The 23,079-nt window shown below is 39.6% G+C and overlaps 1 protein-coding gene across 3 annotated transcripts in view; it reads right to left on the bottom strand.

Moving 5' to 3' along the window:
* The window catches only part of si:dkeyp-14d3.1 (transmembrane protein 132C), a 167,917-nt gene that overhangs the window by 93,979 nt on the left and 50,859 nt on the right, over positions 1-23,079 (bottom strand). For all 3 annotated transcript variants that reach the window (XM_064353993.1, XM_064353990.1, XM_064353991.1), the window contains one exon: positions 12,623-13,514. In XM_064353993.1, coding sequence (XP_064210063.1) covers positions 12,623-13,514 — 892 coding nt within the window. The remainder of the gene's footprint in view (positions 1-12,622; positions 13,515-23,079) is intronic.

The raw sequence follows: 23,079 nt of genomic DNA, 5'->3' as shown, positions 1-23,079 counted from the left end.
GACACCGGTGCACACCAGGTTTCCTCTGTACAATCAGACAGATACTGATCAGTGTAAACTGTGGGCTCTGTCGTGTTCAAAAACCACATATATAAACAATTGGAATCAAAGGGAGTTATATTGCTTGTGACTGGTGGCAGCTGAGTGGTATCTATGGAAACCAGAAATGTAATGAATGAAGATAGAGCAACATCTGCTAGGGTAAATTTGAAAATGCATTATTAAAAAATGGCACACACCACTTGGCAAGCTGCTGCGATGTCATTGCAAATTTTTAATTACCTGCTCAACGTTTAAGAATCAAATTTTCCATAACAATGTGCAATTATGAGCTTTTGGCTAGTCTGACATTTTGAGTGACAAAAAAAGATTACATCCTCCTTTCAGTAACAACTGGCAGCCAAAAAAGTACTTACAAATTATGATCGCAATCATCTCCATAATCAATGGTCTATGATGATGCTTCAAAAACATACTTTGAGATGATTAGGGCCAGAAAAACAATTTAAGCGGACTGCCCTTCTTTAACTGTTAGACTCACATTTAGCATCCCGGTATGATTGTCACTGTGGCATAACACAGGGATGAATTTAATCTTTCCCCAATATGCTGCATCCTCAACAAATATATGCAACATTTTATTTTTCTACATTCATACAAAATAAGTGCAATTGTTGTCAGAGAAAGATGTACCCCCTTTGATTCATTATTCAGGTTTTGATTGAATTTTGACTATAGTTTCATGATCTTGCTCCACAAAATGTAATTGTTTTCACCTGGTAAATGAGGAAAATTCTACAGTCTGCTTTGTACTGACTTGCACCACAGCCTCTGCTACCACAGAAGTTCGTTAAGAGCTTCTTTGATGTCACCAAAGTATTTAGCCAGTGGCGCACATTGCTGTGCTGTTCAATCCACTAAACGCTTTCCCTCCAAATGAAAGGCAGATGTGCCTGCCTCTCTCCACTGGCTCTCTATATCAACTTGCATCACATTCAAAGCCTTGGTGCTAGGCTATTGGATAGCTAAAAGGACAGCTCTATTATATCTTCAAAAGATCATCAGACGCTACACATCTACCAGACCTCTCTGTTCTGCTACTTCTGGGCGCCTGGCCCTTGGCCCTTGGCCCTTGCCCCCACCGCGCACCCCCCCCCCCCCACCCCCCAACCTCCCGTACGCCTGCACTGCCAGGTCACCTCTCCTATCTGTTCTGGCCCCCCTGGTGGTGGAATGAATTTTCCAGTGCTGTCAGAACAGCAGAAACCCTTCCGACACAGACTGAAGATTCACTTCTTCAGATTACACCATATCTCCCCTGACATCCTCTAGATATTCTTTCTGTGCATTTCCATTTTGGATAGGATAGGCATAGTTCAACTAGGCATGTTCTGCCTAGTTGAACATTTCTTACAAATTAATTAATACAAATTTCTGTTTGTTAGGTTAACATTACACTTATTGATTATAAATGGCTCTCTGTGCCTTCTTGGTAACATCACATTTCTGTATTTCTGAGACTAACACTGATATTCTTCACTTCTGAACATCACTCTGGATAAGAACACTTGTAAGTGATTTCAATATAATGTAATGTCTTGGCTCTCCTATATAGCAGTACTAAGCCTTATAAAGCAAGAGATGGAAGTTATGACTTTCTGGTGCAGTGTACGTTGTTGACACAACTATAGCCTTTTGTCCTCATGAGTGTGTGTCCTTGTTTGTTTTTTGTATAAAATTTTAACTTGGAAAATCTTTACAGATGTTGAGTATAAACTTGATGTGACGACAATACATTCAGAATTCAGAAATGCAAAGGTTTATCTTAACCAGCCTATTTTAACATTTCATCTTCCTATACTAGAGTCAGCACTTTTTTCTGTTTCTGCACACTTGATGCATTACTTTGCAGCGCTTTTTGGCTTTGCCTTGGAGCTCACAGAAAAAAAACGTATTAAGGGCAATATATAGCAGGTAAAGGTACAGTACGCCAATGACACAATGTTTTACGAGACAATATCCCAGTACGTGCTGGGAGCAGCAGGAGTTTTAGCAGGCAACCGCGGATTCTGGAAACAACTACACGATACTGGAACTGCAATGTGCCTTGCAAAATTCTATCCATACCATGTACAAATAAGGCGTCCCATTTAACCTAATTGGCTGAGCACAGCTGAAATACAATGTAAAAAATGTCTATCTGCATATATCCTTTATACAAGTATACATGTACAGCGTAGTGAAGAAGTCTGTATCCCTAAGGATGTGCTTGGTAATTGTATATTCCATCATATATCTCATCAAACTGTTCCAGATAATATGACATCCAGATATAACACAAAAGTGTTTCTACTGTTTAAAGTTCATCTGGCAAAAAATGTATTCTCAGGAAAGATTGTTTGAACTTGAACATGAGGATCAAGACGATAATTATCTAAATATGCAAGTCATTATGCCACATGCAACTAGTAGTACAAATTAACCGTGTTGAAGATTTATATCCTTACAATGGGTTTCTGACAAACCTTTGTGCCCAAAAGATCGGCAATCCCAGACACCAGTCCGTAAATGTGGTCATTTTTCACAGTACAGCTAGTTTAATTGTCATGAGACAGAAACGGTATTCTCAAAAATACCAGTAATAATTCTCCTCTATAGTGACTGACATTCAAACAAAGTACCACATAATCTTAACAACGCAATGCCATGTGATTTCACTGAATGTGTGTCATTTGGTAATTTTGTTACCAAGGAAAATATCGTTGTACATTTCCATGGGGAAATTGGATGCTTTTGAATGAGGCTTTTAATGAATAAACTGTGACAGAAATGAGCTACTGGATGTGCCCAGTCCTCCCAGGAGAGCCGGGAGGCCAGGCAGATAGACATCAGCATTTAGATGATGAGTTCTAGGTAAATGGTGGCTCAGCCTGTAAGATCTGACTTTTAGACAGGTCTCAGTGAGGACTGTGAGGATCATCATCTACAGGGCTGAATGGATTACAGGCCAGCAGCACCGGCCTGAGTGGGTTAGGTTCACTGAACTGCTGCATGCCACGTGTTTGCAGAGGAACCAGTAGGAAAATAATGAAACAAACAAACTGCCTGACAACTTCCTGTGTGATCTGAACAGAGGTAGGACTGCTGCTAAGTTAGAAAGCTAAACCGTTGTTTTGTAAAGTAGGTACTTTGTCCCTGTTTGTTTCATAAAGTAGTTGATAGTTTAGAGCACCGATCATTTATTTTAACACAGAAATATCTAAATAAATCACAGACATTTCAATGTGTTGTCTACCTATTGTAATGGCCAGTTGGCCTTATATAATAGGTTCAGGTGGCCTTTCTGAACATAAGGCCACCCTCTGAAATAAGAACATGGAATATACCACTGCACATCACTGCATCAGGACCAATCATGATTCTGCCTCTGTGCTTAAATTCTAAGGCATTGAGAAAGGTCACTCTTTCTTCCTGGGGTGGTGATTTGGCGAACGAATTACTTACAAGGGGAGCGTTTTGTATTTATATGTTGCGCACAGTTAAAGCCCAAGGGTCTAAATGAAGAACTCAGCCTGTCTCCTCACTTAAAATGTTAATGGGATATAATGTTTATGTCCTTGTTTCCTTCTGCTTCACACTCTGCTCTTTACGAACTCCGTGAAATAAAAGCTGTAAACAGTAAATGTACATATTCAAATGCATTTGCTATTATGTAAGTGCACTTGGAAAATAATTATTCTTGCTGTCAATAGTGAACACAAGGGCATTTAAGCCCCTTCCCACTTTGTATAGAAGAAAACGCTTGTTGCGTTGAATTATCAGACTGGATTATGTGTCCCTGTTCATTAATATATATGTATTATATATAATTAAAACAATTATACATTAATTATATATTATAGTGAATGTAGTTGTTATATGTAGTCGTAATTATATGTAATGATATATGTGCCACTACATGTTGAATGCTCCAGTCTCAGTTAGTCTCATCCTTCGAAGAAGTTGCCTGGGTAAAAAAATTAATTACTGATCGAGGTCCTCGTTTAGATCATCTCTTTTCCCTCCATTTTTTGATGCCGAGCCGATGCACGTTAGTTTTCTCTCTAAATATCCTAAGTGTCTTTCAAAGAAAAAGTGCCAAAATTGGCCTGAATTAAAATAGGATCCATCCAACACAAGTTTGGTGGTGTCATTTTGGTGATTGCCAAGCTCCGCGGAGACAAAAACAGACATTTTAGCACAAACGTTGATTGAATCCTGGCCATTGTCTACATATGTACTGTACATGTTTCTCTCCCACACCAGACAGATAACAATGAACATTCTGTTAAACAGCAGAAAGATACAAGCATCATTAGAGTAGGTAAAGCTGCCAAGTAGTAGCTGTTAGTTTATTGCTAGCAGGATGCATTGTTCCTCCTTGGTGAGAGGAATTCCTCAGAGGCTTGATAATACCAGGATTATTTGATAACAGGACCTAAGTGACATATCGGCCTGGGCATCGACGACCGTGTGATCCAATCTGCCAGCTGACAAAAAGGTAAGGTCTTATTAAGCTAAAATCCAATAGGCAAGCTCAGCAAAAAAGGCGGCTGAGTTTTGACACCTCACCCCCCCCCCCCCCCCCTCCCGAGGTCTGGTTACTAAATACGTGACCGGAATTTCACCCACACAAACAAAACCGGAGCACACAGATCAAGAGAGATTACAGCTCAAGAGAGATCAAACTTTCTGCTTCCACTCAAGAGAGTGCATTTAACACATGGTGCAGGTGGAAGGGGACCTGATTGTGTCGAATTAGAAAAAGAGAAAAAAAATCACAACTCAGGGAATAATTAGAATAATTATTGAATAATTGGGCGTCAGCACAATGAATTAAAAAAAGTTATAATTTCTCCATTCCCACAGCATTGTTTGGGAGAGACACTGTCTGACCCCAATCACTGCATTACAATCACAGAAACTCTCATCCAGAGTGACAAACACAGAGAAGATCAGTGTTAGTCTCAGGAAAACAATAGTGCAGTATCACCAAGAAGGCACAGAAGGCCCATTTAAAATTAATAAGTGTAACATAAAGGATTGTAAACAAAAGAAAATATCACAATACAGTTATCTTTTCTTTATACACCAAAACCAGTATCACAAAAGGAAAGAAAAATATCCTAAATAAAAAATAACGATGGGTGAATGGGGTCAGGGGAGCCACGGTGCAGCCTGAAGAGTTGGGTCTTCTGACCCAGGAAACACTGAAAAATTCCACCCTCAGTAATTTCACAAGTAATTTCACATATAATGTCAGAAACCTAACTAAGCATAAATTAATCAGAGGCAAAACAAAAGATGTGGCAAATAAAAGTATGAATCATCGCAGAACAATGAACCAAACCCAACAATATTAATGGTTTCTGAAATGCCGCTATATTAAGGAACAGTGGGTAAAGCTTTCACACGCATATTGTTGTCTTAAGGATCTGAACCTTCATAGCTGATATCGACTTCATCATCCTCTGCTTTTCCTTCTTTGACCACATTACTACCACATTACTGCATTGCATGCTGGACTGTGAACAATGCCCAGTACTCTTGAGAATCACCACCTGCTATGCTGTGAGGACATAATAAAAAAAAATAACACAATGTCTGAGCAACTGTTCAATTCTGAACCTCTCCAAAGCTAAATATCATGAAAATTACACTGAAAATAATTTAATATTAATTAAACAGGCTCAATTCAACGTCACAGGATGGATGTTTTACAGAGAGATCAACCTGCTGATAAAGCACGTTTTTGTGTAAGCGCACTTAATGGATGAGGCCCAAAAATGGAGCAATATTCTTTGTAAGCAATAGAAATCTCGGTATGTAGCCTGAACATTTAAGAGCTGTGTTGACTGTAGACTCTTAGTCAGCACAAGCACTTTATTCACTCTTTGCTTTTAATGATTGCCTTAATGGAAGCCATTTACTGCTCCTTCTACTTGTTGAGGGGGTGTAAGGCATTTTAAAAGAAGTCTGGGTGACCTGCAGTAATATAACCCTCAAAGCCCGCTAGCTCTGTCTTTCTGTGCTATAAACAAACACAGTCACTGAAAAATACTCACTTCTAAAAGTCCCGAAGCCTGGACTGGACATAGTAAATAGAGATTATCACAGTTCCAAGGGGAAGGCCCAGGCCACAGATAACAGGAACCAGTGGGGTAGCAGCAAGAATACTGACCACCACAGCAAAGAGTGCATGTGCAATAAGAGCACAGCCAACAGTATCCAGCCACCTGTGTCACAATGAGCTCAGTGAATGACTCATTCCCCCAACCCCCCTCTTCCCCTCCCATGTTATTCCTATACAGAAACCTAAAGTGCTGCCGCATTGCCACCAGGTGTGGGGGGTGGGGGGGGGGGGGGCTGGCATCATTCACCCATCATAGGAAACAAAAACCTTCACGCTGTGCAGTCACTCAACCTGCACAATGCCCGTAATGAGCCGGATCAGACGCACGCTAAAATTATTTCTATTAATTCCCACTACAGCTAGCTCAACCTTCAAAGTGTCACATCAGTCCGGCTAGTTAAAAGTGACATATGCCACGATAATGACACTCAAGCACCAATTACTAAAACAAGGGGTCCGCTTGCCCGGGATGTCAGGGAAGTGCCTTTAATGGCCCTCAATGGTGCTGCAGAGAAATGAATCCTGTCAAGGCTGTGATCACTGGCTGCTGCTGAGCATAGCAATGTTGCATACAGTATATCCGACAGAAAATGTAAGCCCCTGGAGCCCGCATGAGAGTTTAAATAAGAGTTTGATTAGTCCCTCTGGCAATCAGCCTCAGCCCATCGCCCCCTGAGCAAAACTGAGTCTCATTAAGACAGTAGTTGTGATATCTATGGTGTCTACCTGCACAGTAGGTCACACTCATTAGATTACTGCATTCCCGAAAATATCAAGAAATAAACACAGCCATTTAAAAATATATTGATATCTATATTGTACATATGGAACAGTGTGTTTCATGCAGTGCTCCTGCATGATGAATGAATCTTAATTTTTAAAAATCTTTCAATCTTTTTTTTATTAACACTTTAAGATCATTCATTTTAATCTTAATACTCTATTTTTTCCCAAAGTAATAGGACCAAAAATACAGGATACCAGTAAAGGAGAATTGGTGAGAGAGAGAAAGAGGGGAGAGTAAGTTAGACAGACAAAAAAAGGCATAGACTGACAGAATCAGAAGGTAGAAAAAGGGCAAATTCCATTTTGGTGCACACATTTTGTTCATGAAGTGTTTCTCTTCAGCTTAAAAATATTCTATACACATACATGGGACAGCAGTGGCTTCCAAGTATGAACAGTAAGCATACTGGCACCCCCACACAACACACATCGGTCGGAGGCAGCCTACCTCACCAGGTAACTGAACTCTGTACAATACAGGACTTTCTGAAAACTTTTCAAGGTTAAAGTAAAAGTATGGTTCACAAGAATGTGAACGCTCATTGTTACAGCTTCAACAGTCTGAGTTGACCTGTGCTTTGGAAACAGAGCAGTTTCTCTATACAGCTGTAGAACAGATAATTGCTTTGGTCCAAAGCCAAGGACTGCAAAATGTACAGGAAAACATCCGGTAAACATACCTAGAACTACGGTGAGTTTGTTCATAGCCCAATTCTCTAGGTTCTGTGTTTATTCAAATTCATTGAAGAGAATATTGCATTGAGCAGTGCTAAAATAGGTAAGCAAATCAGGTTTACCCCTGGAAATCCAATATATTGGAATGCTCACCCTAGTAGTGCACTAGGGTTGATCTGCATCCTGGAAGACCATTCATGAAGTGAAGGAGCACTGTCAACTCGGTCTTAACAGATTTTAACAGGCTAATTGATTCCTGCTATGTAATGCAAGCCTTAGCATTCCTTTTAGGTTTTTATAAATACTACTGCTCGATATATGAAATACTCAACACGATCAAAAATGAACTCACCTAAATCAAGATCAAAACATCTCAAATATTATCAAACAAAAAAAACAAAACTTTTCTAAATATTGATCACAGCTCAAAGTAATTTATTATAATTTGACAATGACATCCATTCCACAAAAGAAAGGCACTTTCAAAAAGTTTTCGTTGATCAAAAGCCTGTCCATCAGTGTTCTCTTTACATGTGTGCCGCTTAAGCCACTTCTGTGCTGAGTCAGGACCGTAAGAGAGGAAGACACATGAACAGAGTAATCGCGCTGTGTGGATTGCAGGCTCTTCTGAAAAGCCAACACTCTCAATAATTACTTCATAATGCCTCACTTCATTGAGTGCCTGTCACTGCACACTCCATTGTGTTATTGAATCACCTAAGACCCTATATCCATCTCTGTACTCGAAATGGACTGTGTGCCATCACAAGACGAAGACGCATCGGGTATAAAAACTTTTAAGTCCCAAAGTCGCTGGTTTGGGGACCCCATTCGAGGACCGGCTGCCCAGCAAATGCCTTCAAACAACCTGGCTTCCAGAAAACCAGCGAGGAATGTGAAAGACAAGGAAGGAGTGTTTGCATTGATCCAAATCTGGAAGCTAATCTGTTCTCTGGTAAATCATTAATTAAAAGGTCATTCAAAACCAAAGCCTTAGCTTCATGAGCTTAAAGTGGGCATTTTCATCTAGAGATAGGATTTCCTTTTCTATATGTCCCAGGGATGAAATGTCTTTTAATCGCATTTCTGGTCTATCATGTTATGAATTTATTATAAAATTGTCTAAATGAAGGCATATTTTTAATGAATAACTTTCATGAAATTTTTTCTGCAGTGAATCCAAAAAATGAATTATCTTAAATTCAGATTAGTATCACTTGCATATCTTTCCCACAAAATGTTACAGGGTTGTTGAAATATAAGGATACTGCAAAAAAAAAAAAAACACTGCATTAAGTGCTGTAAATTCACTTTTATCATGCTAGCCACTATGGCAGCTACAGACGCCAATATGGCTAGCCGTGTCTAGGCATTATTAACCTTTTTCATGCAAGCTTTGAATAGTTAAATGAAATTAATTTTCTTACCAACTGTAATGAACATTTTTCTCATCTTTCTCAGTTCCACGAAACATAACTGAACACTCAAAGCAATACAGCACCAAAAAGGTTTCAAAAAGGAGACAGCATGTGGTTTACAGTAGTCTTTCTCAGCTATGTTCACCTCTGTTTACTTTCCAAGTACGTGTGAATTATTTTAACATTATTCAAATAAGCCCACTGGGTTTTCTGCCTCTCCCTGCACTGTATATTAGTTATTATCTTTGTCATTTTTGTGTATTTTTTAAATTGTGCAAAAATAATAAAACTAAAAAACTAAAATTTTCCCTTATGTTGTCTCAGAGTGGATGTTCGTGTGTTGGACTTTCCCACACAAATATACAACACAATACAATATACAGGCAAGATATCTATGCAGGTGATGAAGAATAAAATATATATATTTTAAGTGATAAAGAAAAACTAAATTCTGCCAGGTGGTACACTATTGGTGTGCTACATTTTTATTATTATTACTATTATATAATTTAATATAAAATAATTTTGTTTTGGTGAAGCACACAAAAAGGAAAAAAAAAACTCATTAGTGTGGCTACCACCATTTTAGTTTAACCACATCATCAGCCTGCTTAGCTGTAATATTACAGTGCTCTAGTTTAATCATTTTTAAACATGAACTCCATTGCTCCTAATGTCTACAGATTATTCTTCAGGTGAGAAAGTAGTATCTACACACACTTATTTCTGGTCGCAAGGTGAAGTGATAAAACAGCACCACCTGGGCATCTGGTCTCTTCTGATTGACATTCATAGCACAGTTGGAAAGTACAAATATGGGAAGCAGACCACTAATAAAATGTCCAGGGCAGAAATGGCAAGTCAAAATAGTCAGAGAAAGCCTATTCAGAGGTTGTAGATACCATAATAGGACTGAATGAAAAAGGACATTGAGGCAATTTGCGCATGAAAGTGCAAGTGAACAGAGCTTCACAGATGGCCATAATGTATTGTAAACAAAGAGATGCGATGGCTGGCAACAAAAGGGCATGAAGGGGGGGTTAACAACCAAGCCCACTCTTTCGTAAACCTTGATGGTACATATCTGCATAGTAAAATGAAACAATCCTGTTTTTGGCGCATGTAAGAAAAAGTCAATTAAATTTGCAATTTTCCACAATTTTCTAAATTCAACGCATGGGTGGATCCATGCGTTTGTCCTAGCTATAGTAAGCACATGATCCACATTGTTTTCACAGAAAACACACTGCGTGCAAACGGCTTTAAATCTGTCCAGTTTAATATTCCTCCAGCACATCACCAAGTGATCAAGAGAGGCCTTAATGCATGAAAACGTCTGTCAGGCGTGAATGGTGCGGCAATGATTGGTCATTAGCAGAATCAAAATTAGTTTTCATCCTTGCTTCTGCCACAGCACAGCTCTATTTGATTCATTCATAAACATGAATTCATAGGAGGCAAAGTATTAACAGTCAGCGTGGGGTGGGACAGAGTAGATTGTTCTCAGTGGGCGACCTGTGATTGCTTTTGCTGACGGCCTGGGCAGAAATGAATTAAAACACTGTCTGTGAATGAAGTTTCCCCAGTTTGCAAACTGCTAATTAATTATTGATTGCGATATTAAGAGAATGTGCACCTTCAGAGTAAACATGCGAACGCCGTTCTGAGAAAGGGGTGGAGGTTGGGGGAAAAGCCGCAGTTTCCCCAAGTCTTCCGCACCAACTGCGTATCTCCAGTCCTGCACATAACAGTTCAAGAAACACTGCAGCTGATGCACAAGCACTTCTCTGAATCGACCTGCAGACCTCCAGCAACTATTTAGACTGCAAGCCACTAGGGGTGTGACTTCTAAATGTTTAATCGCTAAAAGTTAACAAAAACTCTAACGTTTAGGAAAATCTATAAACGACTGAACACATTTTTTAACTGTCAACGTTATTAAATTACTTCATAACCACTTCCTTCTACAATGCCCTATTCTTACTGTGTTTAGGTTCCAATGGAGACTTGCCATACAGAACACATGGCTGTGGCAGGGTTGAAGGATGCCAATCTCGATAAACACGGGCACGTGGCACTGGAGCAGGATTACGATGGGGCCAGTGAGGAGATCCAGGCCATTTCAAGTCTGGCCGCTTTAGACGCTCCCGGACACAGGGACGGGCTTATCACCTGGCCACACTCTCAAACCCAAGACCACTGCCATCTCCATATCAGGCCCACTCAGCTGGCCAGCACAAACTATTGATCGCGTAGCGTTTGAGTGCTGCCAAAAAATACTCTAATGTGCGCGTCTCTAAGGGGAAGCAGCATTGATAAGACGTTTTAAAAGTCATGAAAAATAAGGCTATAAAAGAAGGCACTCTACATAGCATCAGACTTGCAAAAAACCCGGAAAATTGACATTAATATCAAAAATGATGAAGGACAAGCTGCTATTTTCCAACTGATTCTGTATGGAATGATTCACATGTAAATTGGTTTTAGCCCAAAATAACATCAAGGCTGAAGAGGCCATCATGAGAAGCATCACTTAAAACATCATTTCAAGATAACTATATATTTTGTAAAATCAACACCATATGCAAGTTAAATCCTATTCAGAACATGTCAGTTCATGATCATAATATCAGTTTTATTGCTCAAAATTTGGTCAGACAACATTACCTCCTTAACAGAGCTGAAGATATCTAAGCAAGAAACCAAAAAACCTTGACAAGCAAATGGGGAAAAAAACATTGAAAATCTATATACGAAACTAAAATTATACACCATAACCGTCTACATTGTCCCACGCAGAAAACAATCACAGAGGCTTTCATGTTATTTGAATGTGCACAGGCTGACAAATTGTATGATCCTTTGTCATAGCATCTCATAGCATCTCTTATGGTTTACAAATGTTTTCACCCTCCGTGATTAAGATCAGGCTTGCAGTCATTACGTTAATGGAAATGCATTTTAATTAATTACATCCTCATTTGCATTGTGTGTTAATTATCCAAATCACTTAGTCTCATCTGCACATTCTAATTAGTACCCAGAGCTCAATGAATCAGATGAGTTCCCTTGAATAAAGACGTTTGTCTCCTGATTTGCAGAGTCAGAGGGGCTCTGAGAAATTGAGCTAAGTGCTTTCCAGTTTGTTTATTGGACTGATCCCATTTCAGAAACAAAGCGTGAGGTACTGAAACCAACGGCAACTGTTTCCTGAATGGTCCTCGACTAGCAGTGTTCCCTCCAAACTTAAGTGCACTTCATATTATATATACTACATTTAGTGCTTGAGGTGGAAAAAAGTGCAGGAACTAAGTGACCTGTAACCAGATGAGAAGAATGAAATCCAAACAAACATGGACAGGGAGGGGCAAGGGGGCGGTGACGGACATTGGCATTGTGAACCAGGGAGGGGATGGGCACTGACTATATTGAACATGCACCTTTAGTCAAACAAACAAGTTCAGACACATGAATTGCTGACCACACCCCCCCCCCCCCAAAAAAAAAAAAAAAAAAAAAACAAACAGGATTCTTTTCCTGGTCATCCAGGCTTGGAAACACAGCCACTTACCTGAGGGTGAACATTTCCACCGTGGAGAAAGTGGATGTAGTGAGGTAGGCGGTGACAGTATCCCTTTGTCTGATGGGTCTAGAGGGCAGCAACACCATGAAGTTACTATCCAGCCTTTGCTCTTTCAGAGGTACGTTGGCAGAGCTCTGGTACAGCCGCACGCTCCCTATTCTCTTCATGGGAGAGGAAGTAGAGGAGCCGAAAAGCCCTTCCTGGTCCGAGCGGATGGAGTTGCCTTTCCGGGAGTCGTCCGCACTGCAGTCCCCGCTCTCGGAGGACTGCAGCATGTAGTACAGCTCCACAGGGGTCCCCTCGGGCAGCTCGGGGGTCCTCTGCCGCCCGGGGACAACGCTGGGGGGGCTGAACCAGCCGGCCAGGGGCTCCAGCTCGGCCACGCACAGCCCCAGCTCCCCCTTTAGGCGGCAGATGCCCCGCACCTCCTGGGTCTCGTGGAAGGCGAACATTTTGACGCACGGAAGCTTCGCGATGGTGCTGTAGTCATCCCAGTCTCGGCCAGCCACGTAGAAGAGCACCTGCACCTTGGGCTTGCTCAGGTAGATCTTGTCACTGATTATGAAGGTCTGCACCTTCCAGTTGAAGGTGAACATGGAGGAGGCCACAAAAGCATTGGGGCTCTGCAGGAGCTCCAGGTTCACCGGCTGCTCCACCGAAAGGGGCCCGTAGCTGGCATTCACCGAAGGCATCTTCCGGGCTTGGTATATGAAGAATGGCTCGGTGCGTGACTGCAAGCTTGAGTTCCTCATGATGTCCTGATTGGCCTCCTTCAGGAAGAAGAAGGACTCAGCATTGAGCACCTGATAGGTCACAGGGAGGTATGTGGGGGTGGTCGAAAACCTCTGCAGTCCCTCTAGGATGCTTCGACAGTCCACCACTGCAAAAAAAAAGAAGACCCATGTTAAAGCAAGTTTTTCTCTTACAGGTTAATTAGTCTATTTCCCTGACGTCTAAGACCACACTGCCATTACAGCCTACTACACAATCTAAAGGAATGGTCACTCTTGACCAGTAGTTACTGCAGCAATTGGATCAAGTCTAGGTCTATATATCTGCTTCTCTCCGCATCAGCATCCAGAAGACATCTTCAGTGATGGGGTCCCGAAACAGCACCATTGATTTCACATCACAGCCAGATGGCGGTGTTGAAAGAGATGGCTGTGATTCACGTCAGCTGCCAGCAGGCCGCCACTCAAATAAGAAAAACAGCCAGAGCCTGGGAGCGGGCCCCTCCCCTCGGCAGCCCAGGGGGCTGCACTGCTACAGAACTCGGGGTTGGGTCAGGTGAAGCTGCTACGAAGGGCACAAAGAATATTTTTACGCCATTCATGACGACCGAATGCAGTTAGAACAGTACTGATCCTGTAAACCTAACTCAAATTAATATATATGTCAGTCACAGACATAGTCTTCAGGTTTGCTTAGGTCACAAGCTTGATTACTCGCTGAGCTGGCTTAAAGTCACTTTGCATTTCTACAGGCGGTCTGTGAGATCATTGCATTGTGATACCAGTACATAGAGAAAAGAATAAAACTGGAAGTTTAGTATTCTGACAGTATTCACATTTTCTTTCTAAATGAGCTATTTTGATTACAGAAATACTGTAGCTATGATTAACTAAATGTCTACCCTTAATTTTGTCTCACATCTAAATTCAAGTGTCTTCATTCCGAACAAAATTGAGTTACAGTCTATGTGCAAACAACAATTTGGTATCTACACACTTATGCAGGTCAAAATACATTTTGAAATACAAACAATGTAACTGTAAAATATGCTTGGCATTGCCACGGGTGAGTGTAGCTTCTGCATTCAGGACGGAATAAATAATCAGATCAGTGTGGCAAGCGTCTACAATAAGGACACTGATGACTGGAAAGGAGCTCGCTGAAAAATGATGGGTAAGAAAAACGAAATTGACCTGAGCTGTGTGGGGAGGTAACCCCAGAGGCCAGAAATAAACAGCTCCATCTTGGATTTTATATGTGAAATAAGAAAGGAAACACCTCATGTCTAAAATTCCCGTAATCACCATCGGAGCAAGGTTTGACCTTGTCGTCAAGAGCAATCTGATGTGTGATTACACCCTCTGTGGCCTCTCCTCTTCCTTCTCGCTGACTGTAGGATGATTTCATTTCTTTCTGCTGCCTTGTAAATCATGCCGGTGACAATTTACAAATCAGCGAGGGATTTGTGATTCATACCACACATGTGACCCCTATCCAAAGCCATCAAGCCAGACAGGAGAACCAAACGCTGCACATTAACAACAGCAACCTGGGGACATTAACTGTGCAGTTATGCAAATTAAATTACATCCATAGGCTGATGCTAATTAAACACACAAGGATCAGATTCAACTAAAATGTGCCTTGTCCTTAAATGTATTTAAAACATATGGTCAAGTTCCCTAATTTACCTAGATGACAAAGACATAATGCTTGGAAATAGACAAAAGTCAAACCCCAGCACACTGCAAACAAGATACAATTGGTCTAAGATGACATTTGCTCTCTCAGGAACAAACAAGCATGCTTGCACTCCTAAGGAATTGTTGAGTGTAGAGAAAGGCACTGTTATTTCAGTTTGATAAATGAAAACCCCAACGGTCCAGGTTGAGCAATACCAGATTTAACAATCAGAGAAACAATGTCATCCTCTGTGTCCCTTGGCAGTAATGTAACCATCTGTCTGAAGCAATGAAACAAAGCCTTTTCTACACAAAACGCGGCCCAATTTATTTAATCACTTCATTATCAGATATATTGAGTGTTTTTTGTTCAAGCAATTAAGCACCCATGCATACATCTAACGGTATACACACCTCTCATACTCAAAAGCGGTATGGTTTTGTAATTTGGCTAGTTCATGTTATTATTTAATTGTGTTTGCATCTGCATTCAAACATGCCCCTCATGTTATATTCATGTCCACTGCTGTTGGGTGGCCATTTTCTTCATTCCATTCACATGCAACGTACAGGTTAATGTGCTTTAAAAATGACAAAGTGCACAAAACTATGATGCCAGCTTAAAGGTAATCGCTAAAGTTGCTCGGCGCAGAAAAGAAGCATACGACTGGAGATGCAGGATGCTGGCGCCGACATTAGAAACGCAGCGCATGGGCTCCCAGGGACAAGATTACTGACTTGATGTATTCCAGCAAGCTTGGTTAGTTTTGCTTAATTTCCAGACGCATATCCACCGCAGTAGAGGGCTGCTGCTACTAAAGGAAGGAGAAGCAATTAGTAGGAACTGAATGAGCCGGGGTTTAATCGCAATTATAAGCTTGGCCAACACTTTCAGAAAAGGAGCACATTTTTCATCTTCTAACAACATTTTAATCTGTTGTTAGAGGATGCTTTTGTGCTACAAATGAGAAAATGAAAGGCCTCTGGATAAGTGAAGAGCTGGATAGCTTCTATTTAATGGTCTTGAAAGTCTTTAAATGTCTGCCGCTTGCTGGATCTCATTCACTAAGCGAACAGAGCGAGTGGGTCCTAACTGGTCTCACAACACTGTGCCAGACAGAGAAGGAAACCACATTTACTGTAAATAACATGGACTGAGAAACGAGCTGTCATTCAATGATGCAAAGAAAAAAAAACACACAGGCTAACAGCGTTAAATAAAAACAGTAAATTTCAGTCACTTAGCAAAATAAAGAATCTGGTTTTCTAACTGGACACATTAAAATCATATATAGTAATGTAAAATGAACTCTTGGGACAGGCTACATGTCAGTATCGCAATATGGATACATTCCATATCCATATGATGGATTCAGAATTTCATGATATTTTTTTGTATAAAACAATAACACAATCTAGATTTGATTTACCTCAGGAGTACATACCATCATATATATATATATATACATACATACATACATTAAGAGTGAACAGTTCATAAATAATGATTTTTCTTTTCAATGTGCAAACGTCCCTGCCACATTTCAGCGATTAATGTCACAACTGCTTTACAGTACATACAACCAGTGATCAGTTTCAGTTAAATATATTTCCATCTAGCCCAGTGTCTGACAGGGCTTAAAACTGCCCTCATCATCGTTATGAATTTACCACAATTTTTGCAATATGGAAAATTAGAATATTATCCATGTGATAAGCTCGATATCCAGATACTGCAACTAACTCTGTAAACTTTTCCTGACATTTAAAAAATGACGAAGATTTTTGAATGCGTTTCAATATTTTAAATATGTCTCAATATAGTAGGCAAGTGGGTCTGCAAAGCAGTGTCAGTTATTTCATTTGAATGACATTTCTCCCATTTTTATAAACACCAGTATAGGAAAATAAATTGACATTTTTTATATATTGATGTTAGTAAAACATTTTGTGTTTGTTCATATAAAATATTATTGGCATAATAAAAACACAGTTAATGGATGAGTAAAAAACATCTAATGACTAAAACTTAATTGGAAAAATAAAATCAAAATGAAGAAAGTATTTTTGAGAAACATCCAAATAATTTACATCTTTTCTTTTTTGCTATCCAAGTAATTTGCCTGAGAAGGCAAAATAAAGTAAATGTTGCTTATGGTGAACACTCAAAAATCAAAGAGATCATTTGCGTTTATATAGATCTTTAGAACATCTATGTACTTATACAGGCTATTCTGCTATTATGATGTTGGCCTAAAATAATATTTGGTCCATATAGCTCACACACAATTAGCTCTCATTTGATTTCAGTTCTGTGTATTGTAAAAGACAGAAGTGCTCAACAATCATTAAATCTTTGGCAGGGCCCATTTGAAGCTATGACCAATTTAGAAACTAATCACAGATTTCAAAAACAGTGCAAAAAAATTAAGGCAGACTTAGAACCAGGAGTACCGCCCCTTCCCCGCCACAGCAGATGGAACTGGCGCTGGTTCTGTCATCTGAGACCAGAAAGCAATTAACATTTTGATTTCACTTCATTAAGACAAGGATGAGTTTACTCTTCCATGATGAGTCATTTTATATTCCTTATTACAGGGCATTATGGACTTGTTTCATAGCCATCCTTATCCAGGACCTTATATTTTGCCTTTGATTCACTTAAAAGACCCATTGAATCATAACTTATCATTTTTAAGTCGTGTTATTCACAAAGAACCAAATACTATGATATTAAGTCGATATTATTGTGTTTAAATTTTAAACGAGATTTTTAAAATCACAAATACTGCAGTTTTTATACTGCCAACTACAGGGGGATTTGGTATTGGTTATTTGAACATGCAATTAAAATTTTAACCAATCAGAAATGCAACTGTTTTGTGAACAACCAATCGGCAGTGAAAATAAATAAATATCCATACATAATGTGCACACTGTGCCAGACCACCAATGCTCATGTTTAGAGATAACCCGTTACACATTGAAACTAGGTTAAATTATTTTCCTGTTCATTAATTAGTAAGTATGCATCTTTATCTTGTGGACAAATGATAAAAGTTTAGTCATTCATAGAAAAGATTAATTTATATTATAATGTTAAATGAAATAATTTTGTGCTATACCCTTACCTGGAAATTTTAGCTGGATAGCTTTGTTGTGCTATAGCACAGAACAATGAACACTTAAAATGCAAGAAGAAAGTAACTGTACAGCCCGTAATGTCTTTAATGTCTACCAAAACTACCCAGGTTATTAAAGTACAAAACAGCAACAATGACTTGGACAGGATTTGAGCCTGCAATTAAGACTGCAATCCTACTTCTCTCACAAGCATACTGTGCCATACTGTTCCTAAAAATAGAAAAAAATAATGGCTAGAGGAATTAATAAAACAAAAATAAAACCAAAAGCAACACACTTATAAAGCCAATGCATAGAATAAGAGAAATGTACACTAAGAAAAATATGCCATAAAATACACAATAAATCTTAACAAATATACGCATTAAAACCAAAATAGTTCATAGATGCTCAAGAGATTCAGCACAGACACTCATTGGTCTCTCTATACCACTCTCATTTGGTCCTCAGCCATAACAATTCAGCAACATGTTGAAGCATAGTGACACAAAAAGTAATGAGTGTCATGCAGACAAATTCTCAAGCTCAGAACTGGCAGTTCGGGGAGTGCAATTTGGTTTGATTTGTTATTCTGGTCACATTACAGCAAGTTACAGTTCTCCATCATTCTTTTGTTATGCAACAGCAGTCTCATACATCTTACAAAGATCAATAAGTTCAATTATTTTTTCTCTTTTTAAGAAATGTGGGGGGAAATACATTCAACTACAGAAAGATGGATGAGGCACTCAGGATGTTTTTTTATGGACATTGGCAATAAGTCTTTCATCACTTTTTCAATGATGAATTTTTTTTTTATAGAAAGCCATAACAGCAATTCTTTGCATGGGTCCCTGGATAGTTGGACTGTACTGTACATAGACTTATATTGAGAGACAACTGTGGGATTTCATTCTCATCAATAGGCTGCATACTGTATATATATATATATATATATATATATATATATATGAATGAATGACTTATCACACTGAAATTTGAAAACTGTTTACCTTCACAAGGATGAAACAGCCTTGAAAAGAACACATTACATGAAGATGAAACAGAAATAAAAGACAGGGCAGAGGGTGAACCAGGGGAAATAAAAGGTCTTGTATCCTTTGAGGGACCAACAGCAATTACCGTGTTTCTAAAAAACTAATTATCACCTGTCACATAGTATAAAGGTCCTAATGGTACTTGCTATCACAACTGATCCCACTAAGATTTGAGGGATCCAGCATGGTTACATGAATACCCCTGTTAGAATACTCCCTTTAGAATGCAATATATTACATTAAATAATAATATTGTTATTATGTAATGTAATCTAATTTAATAATATTACTACTTAATATTACAACCTATATATACGGTCCTATTAGTCCTGTGGTCTTCATGATGATCTAAGCTTTCTGTAACTCTAAATCTAGACACTCACTGTTGCTTTATGTGTGAACAATCCATGCAAAAGGAAACACCTGAACAACAGAACACAAAAATCTGTTAACTTCATATATTTAAGGCTTTTTTATGATAGATGCATTTTGGAAATGTGGGAAAGTAAGAAATGTATGGAAAGATCTAGAGATCTGGTTAGCCACGGCCTTGAAATGCAATATCATATAAAATAAGTTCTTTAGGTATACTGCAGGATACAACATATGATAGCATGATAAAATATCCTAATGGGTGGATTATTATGATTTCATTGTTAATTGTGAAAAAATATCACTCTTAAACTGGAAAGCAGCCAAGTGTCCAGGATGTGGTACAGTGCCCTCCAAGAGTACGGAAATGGTTGAGTGAAATTTGTTATATTTGCACTTAAGCCATTTGGGTTTGACATCAAAAGATGAATGAGACAAAAGTACAGACAGTCAAAAGTAAGCCTTTATTTCATTGTACATACCAATATATTTTACCATTTGCAGAAACACCTGTTTTAGAGTTGACAGTGCCCATTTTGATAATTTGATCTCAAAACCAAATGTCAAATAAAAGACAATTATATATATATATATCGTTTGTGATGTTGGGGGAAGAGGTCATTTTGCCCTACTTAAATATCTGTGATGTCTCTCTGAAATAAAGAGAAGGCAGGACTAGAAAGTGAGTCCAGTCAGAACTAGGAACCCTACTGCTTTATACACTACGCACATAGGATTTTCAAGGCATGCAGATCTTTTCAGTGAACAGCTTAGAATCGTTATGGAGAGTTATTTACTTTACAACATGACAGAGAATTAATTTGCATGCTTTGGTGGAGGTCTGAAATACCTTGTTATTTTGTCATACATTTCATATCCTATAAGCATAATGAAATCTTGAGAAATCCATAACCACTGGCTTGAATCCATATATCTCTATTTTCTTACATATTGGTATAAATGTGCTGATTTGTTGACACTAAAAAAAGCTATTATAAGGGTGGTGGAGTGTTCAGATGATCCGAGCATAAACTGAAAAGCAAATATTACAAACCAATTAAACCGGTTTCTTTCTAAGGAGCAAATAAGGACTCCATAAGCCTGTTCAAAAAAGTGTGCAAAATACAACTAATTAAAAACAGCAAAGTATGAAGCATCATGCGCAGTTCTGCATACTTCTGCACGCTCATACAGTTAATTTCAAAAAATGTCCTTTAAAAATGTATGGTTCAGGAAATTAACCAGTGTAGTAGCAGTATATTGGGGAATGACCTGATTTAATCTCCATCCAACATTCCATTGGTGGTGAAAGGCTCCAAGTGCTCGCCACAACGTAACACTTTATCAGAAATGTCGAGACGCAGCTTTATTTAAGGCTCCGAAAGGTGCTTGTCTTTGGCCCTGACAGACCTGCATTCGGATGAGGCAGTAAGAAAAAGGTGAGGAACATAAATAACCGAGGACGTATCCGCGGTGTTGCCTCCGTAGGGCTCCGGGTACGCTAAGCGCAAAAAGCCCTTTATTATTTCTCCACCGCGGGATTGGTCATTCATCAGACTGCAGTCCCGGTGATAGCTGAAAGGATTGCTGGGTAATCGCGAACGCGCTGGCGGACTGGCAGCGGCACAGCACCCGCCGTGCCTGATGGGTGGCCCCTCCATACGCCGGGATGCCAGGTGACCACCTACTGCGGTATAGAGAAGTGGGAGAGGGAGGGGGTGGTCCTGTTCATCCTGGCATGGAGAGAGAAACGCCCGTCTCCACTCTTTCAGAAATGTGATTTTTGGAGAATGGGGATAGGACCCTGTGCACGCCCCACAGCTGGCCCAGAAAACAGATAGAGGTACAGAGAGAAAGAGAGAGAGAGAGAGAGATAGGCAGAAAGTGAGAGACAGAGAGAAAAACATTCAGTGAGCTCCATAATGTGCAGGACAAATGCCTATTTTTGTTGATTTGGCTCTTTACTCCAGTTTTAGATTAGTTTTTTAGTTTTTTCAATTCACATGTGGTTAAAGTGCACATTCTCTTTTCTACACTTTGGTTTCACCAAGTAGATATTAGAGCACTTTTTATACATAGCCCTCCCATTTCAGGGCATCATAATTTTTGGTATATATTAATGTTTTGTAAATGAAATTAGTCATATTTAGTCACCTATGCACTGTTTGAAGTCTGTCACCCATACACATCACCGGGTGCTGAGTAGCTCCTCTGGTGAGGCTCTGCCAGGCCTGTACTGCAGCCATTGTCAGCTCTGCATGTTGATTTTGGTAAGCGTAAGGTTTGGCCTATGCCTCAGACAGTTTTTTTTTCTCATTTCTCATAACGGCTTCCTTGACTTTCATTGGCACAATGCCTAGAATCAAGACTGGAGACTGAAAGCTCTCTAATACCTGCACTAATGAAGCATATGAACACATCCGACTAATCAGAAACACCTTTAAAGTCATTTGTCCCAAACATAGTGTCTCAAATTATGGTGCCCTTAAATAGAGGGACTATGTGTTGCACTAAAAAGTGCTGTAATTTCTACATGGCGAAACCAAAATGTATTTTAAAAAATACCCTTAAATAAGAGCTGAGAATCTGCCCTTCACATGTTTGATTACAAATGTTTGATTACAAATCTAAAATTGTGGAGTACAGATCCGAATCAGGAAGAAATATGTCTTTGCCCCAAAAATCATGGAGCTCACTGTATATGGATACGAAATGAAAAAAGTAGGGAGTGACCAGGAAAGAAAGGCCGGATGAAAAGATGAATTGTGAAGCAAAGTCGTGGGAGCTCCACCCACGCTGCGTAACGCACAGTGGCCAACGCTGAAGGACTCAGTAATCCTCTCTTCACCTCAGTCCCCGGCCTTTGTGCCCCTCTCTGACTCCTCTGCCCTCCAAATCCATAATCCCACCATCCACCATCTTTCACGGCACATCCTTTCAAAAGCATGCTTTTTTTCTACACCTCTGAAGAAGGCTTTCACACGAGATGGCTCCATATTTTCCTAATCAGCCACTTGCATCATATTTTATCCTTGGATTATCAACCATTCCTAATGTAGTCAAATAAGTCTTTTTTTTTTTTTCCAAGTACCAGTAATTCTTCTTTTCTCAAGTAACCATATTTTCTGACAGCAAAGTTGTCTTCCAAAAAATGTCAATGCAATTTTTTGCATTCTGGCTGGTGGTAAAGTACAGCCGAAGGAATCAATGATATATTATTACAGTGCTTTCTACCCGTGTGCAATTTCTCTGCCGAAGAATCACGCACATGCACTCAATGCTTTTTTTTTTTGGTCTAGGCTGCCCCTGGCTTATAATGTGTGAATCTGGAAACTTCCTTGACAGTTTGCAGCGCTGCTCGTCTCTTCACGAAGACAGCTCTTTCTGTCACCTCAAAGGGCAGCTCCCATTGTTCCACTCATTTCCGAGGGCGGTAATTGAAATTGATAAAGCGATCTGTTGTGAACGGCCGTGATTA

This window comes from Anguilla rostrata, chromosome 10, assembly GCF_018555375.3.
Source record: "Anguilla rostrata isolate EN2019 chromosome 10, ASM1855537v3, whole genome shotgun sequence".
Classification (NCBI taxonomy): domain Eukaryota; kingdom Metazoa; phylum Chordata; class Actinopteri; order Anguilliformes; family Anguillidae; genus Anguilla; species Anguilla rostrata.
This window is presented reverse-complemented; position numbering and strand designations above follow the sequence as displayed.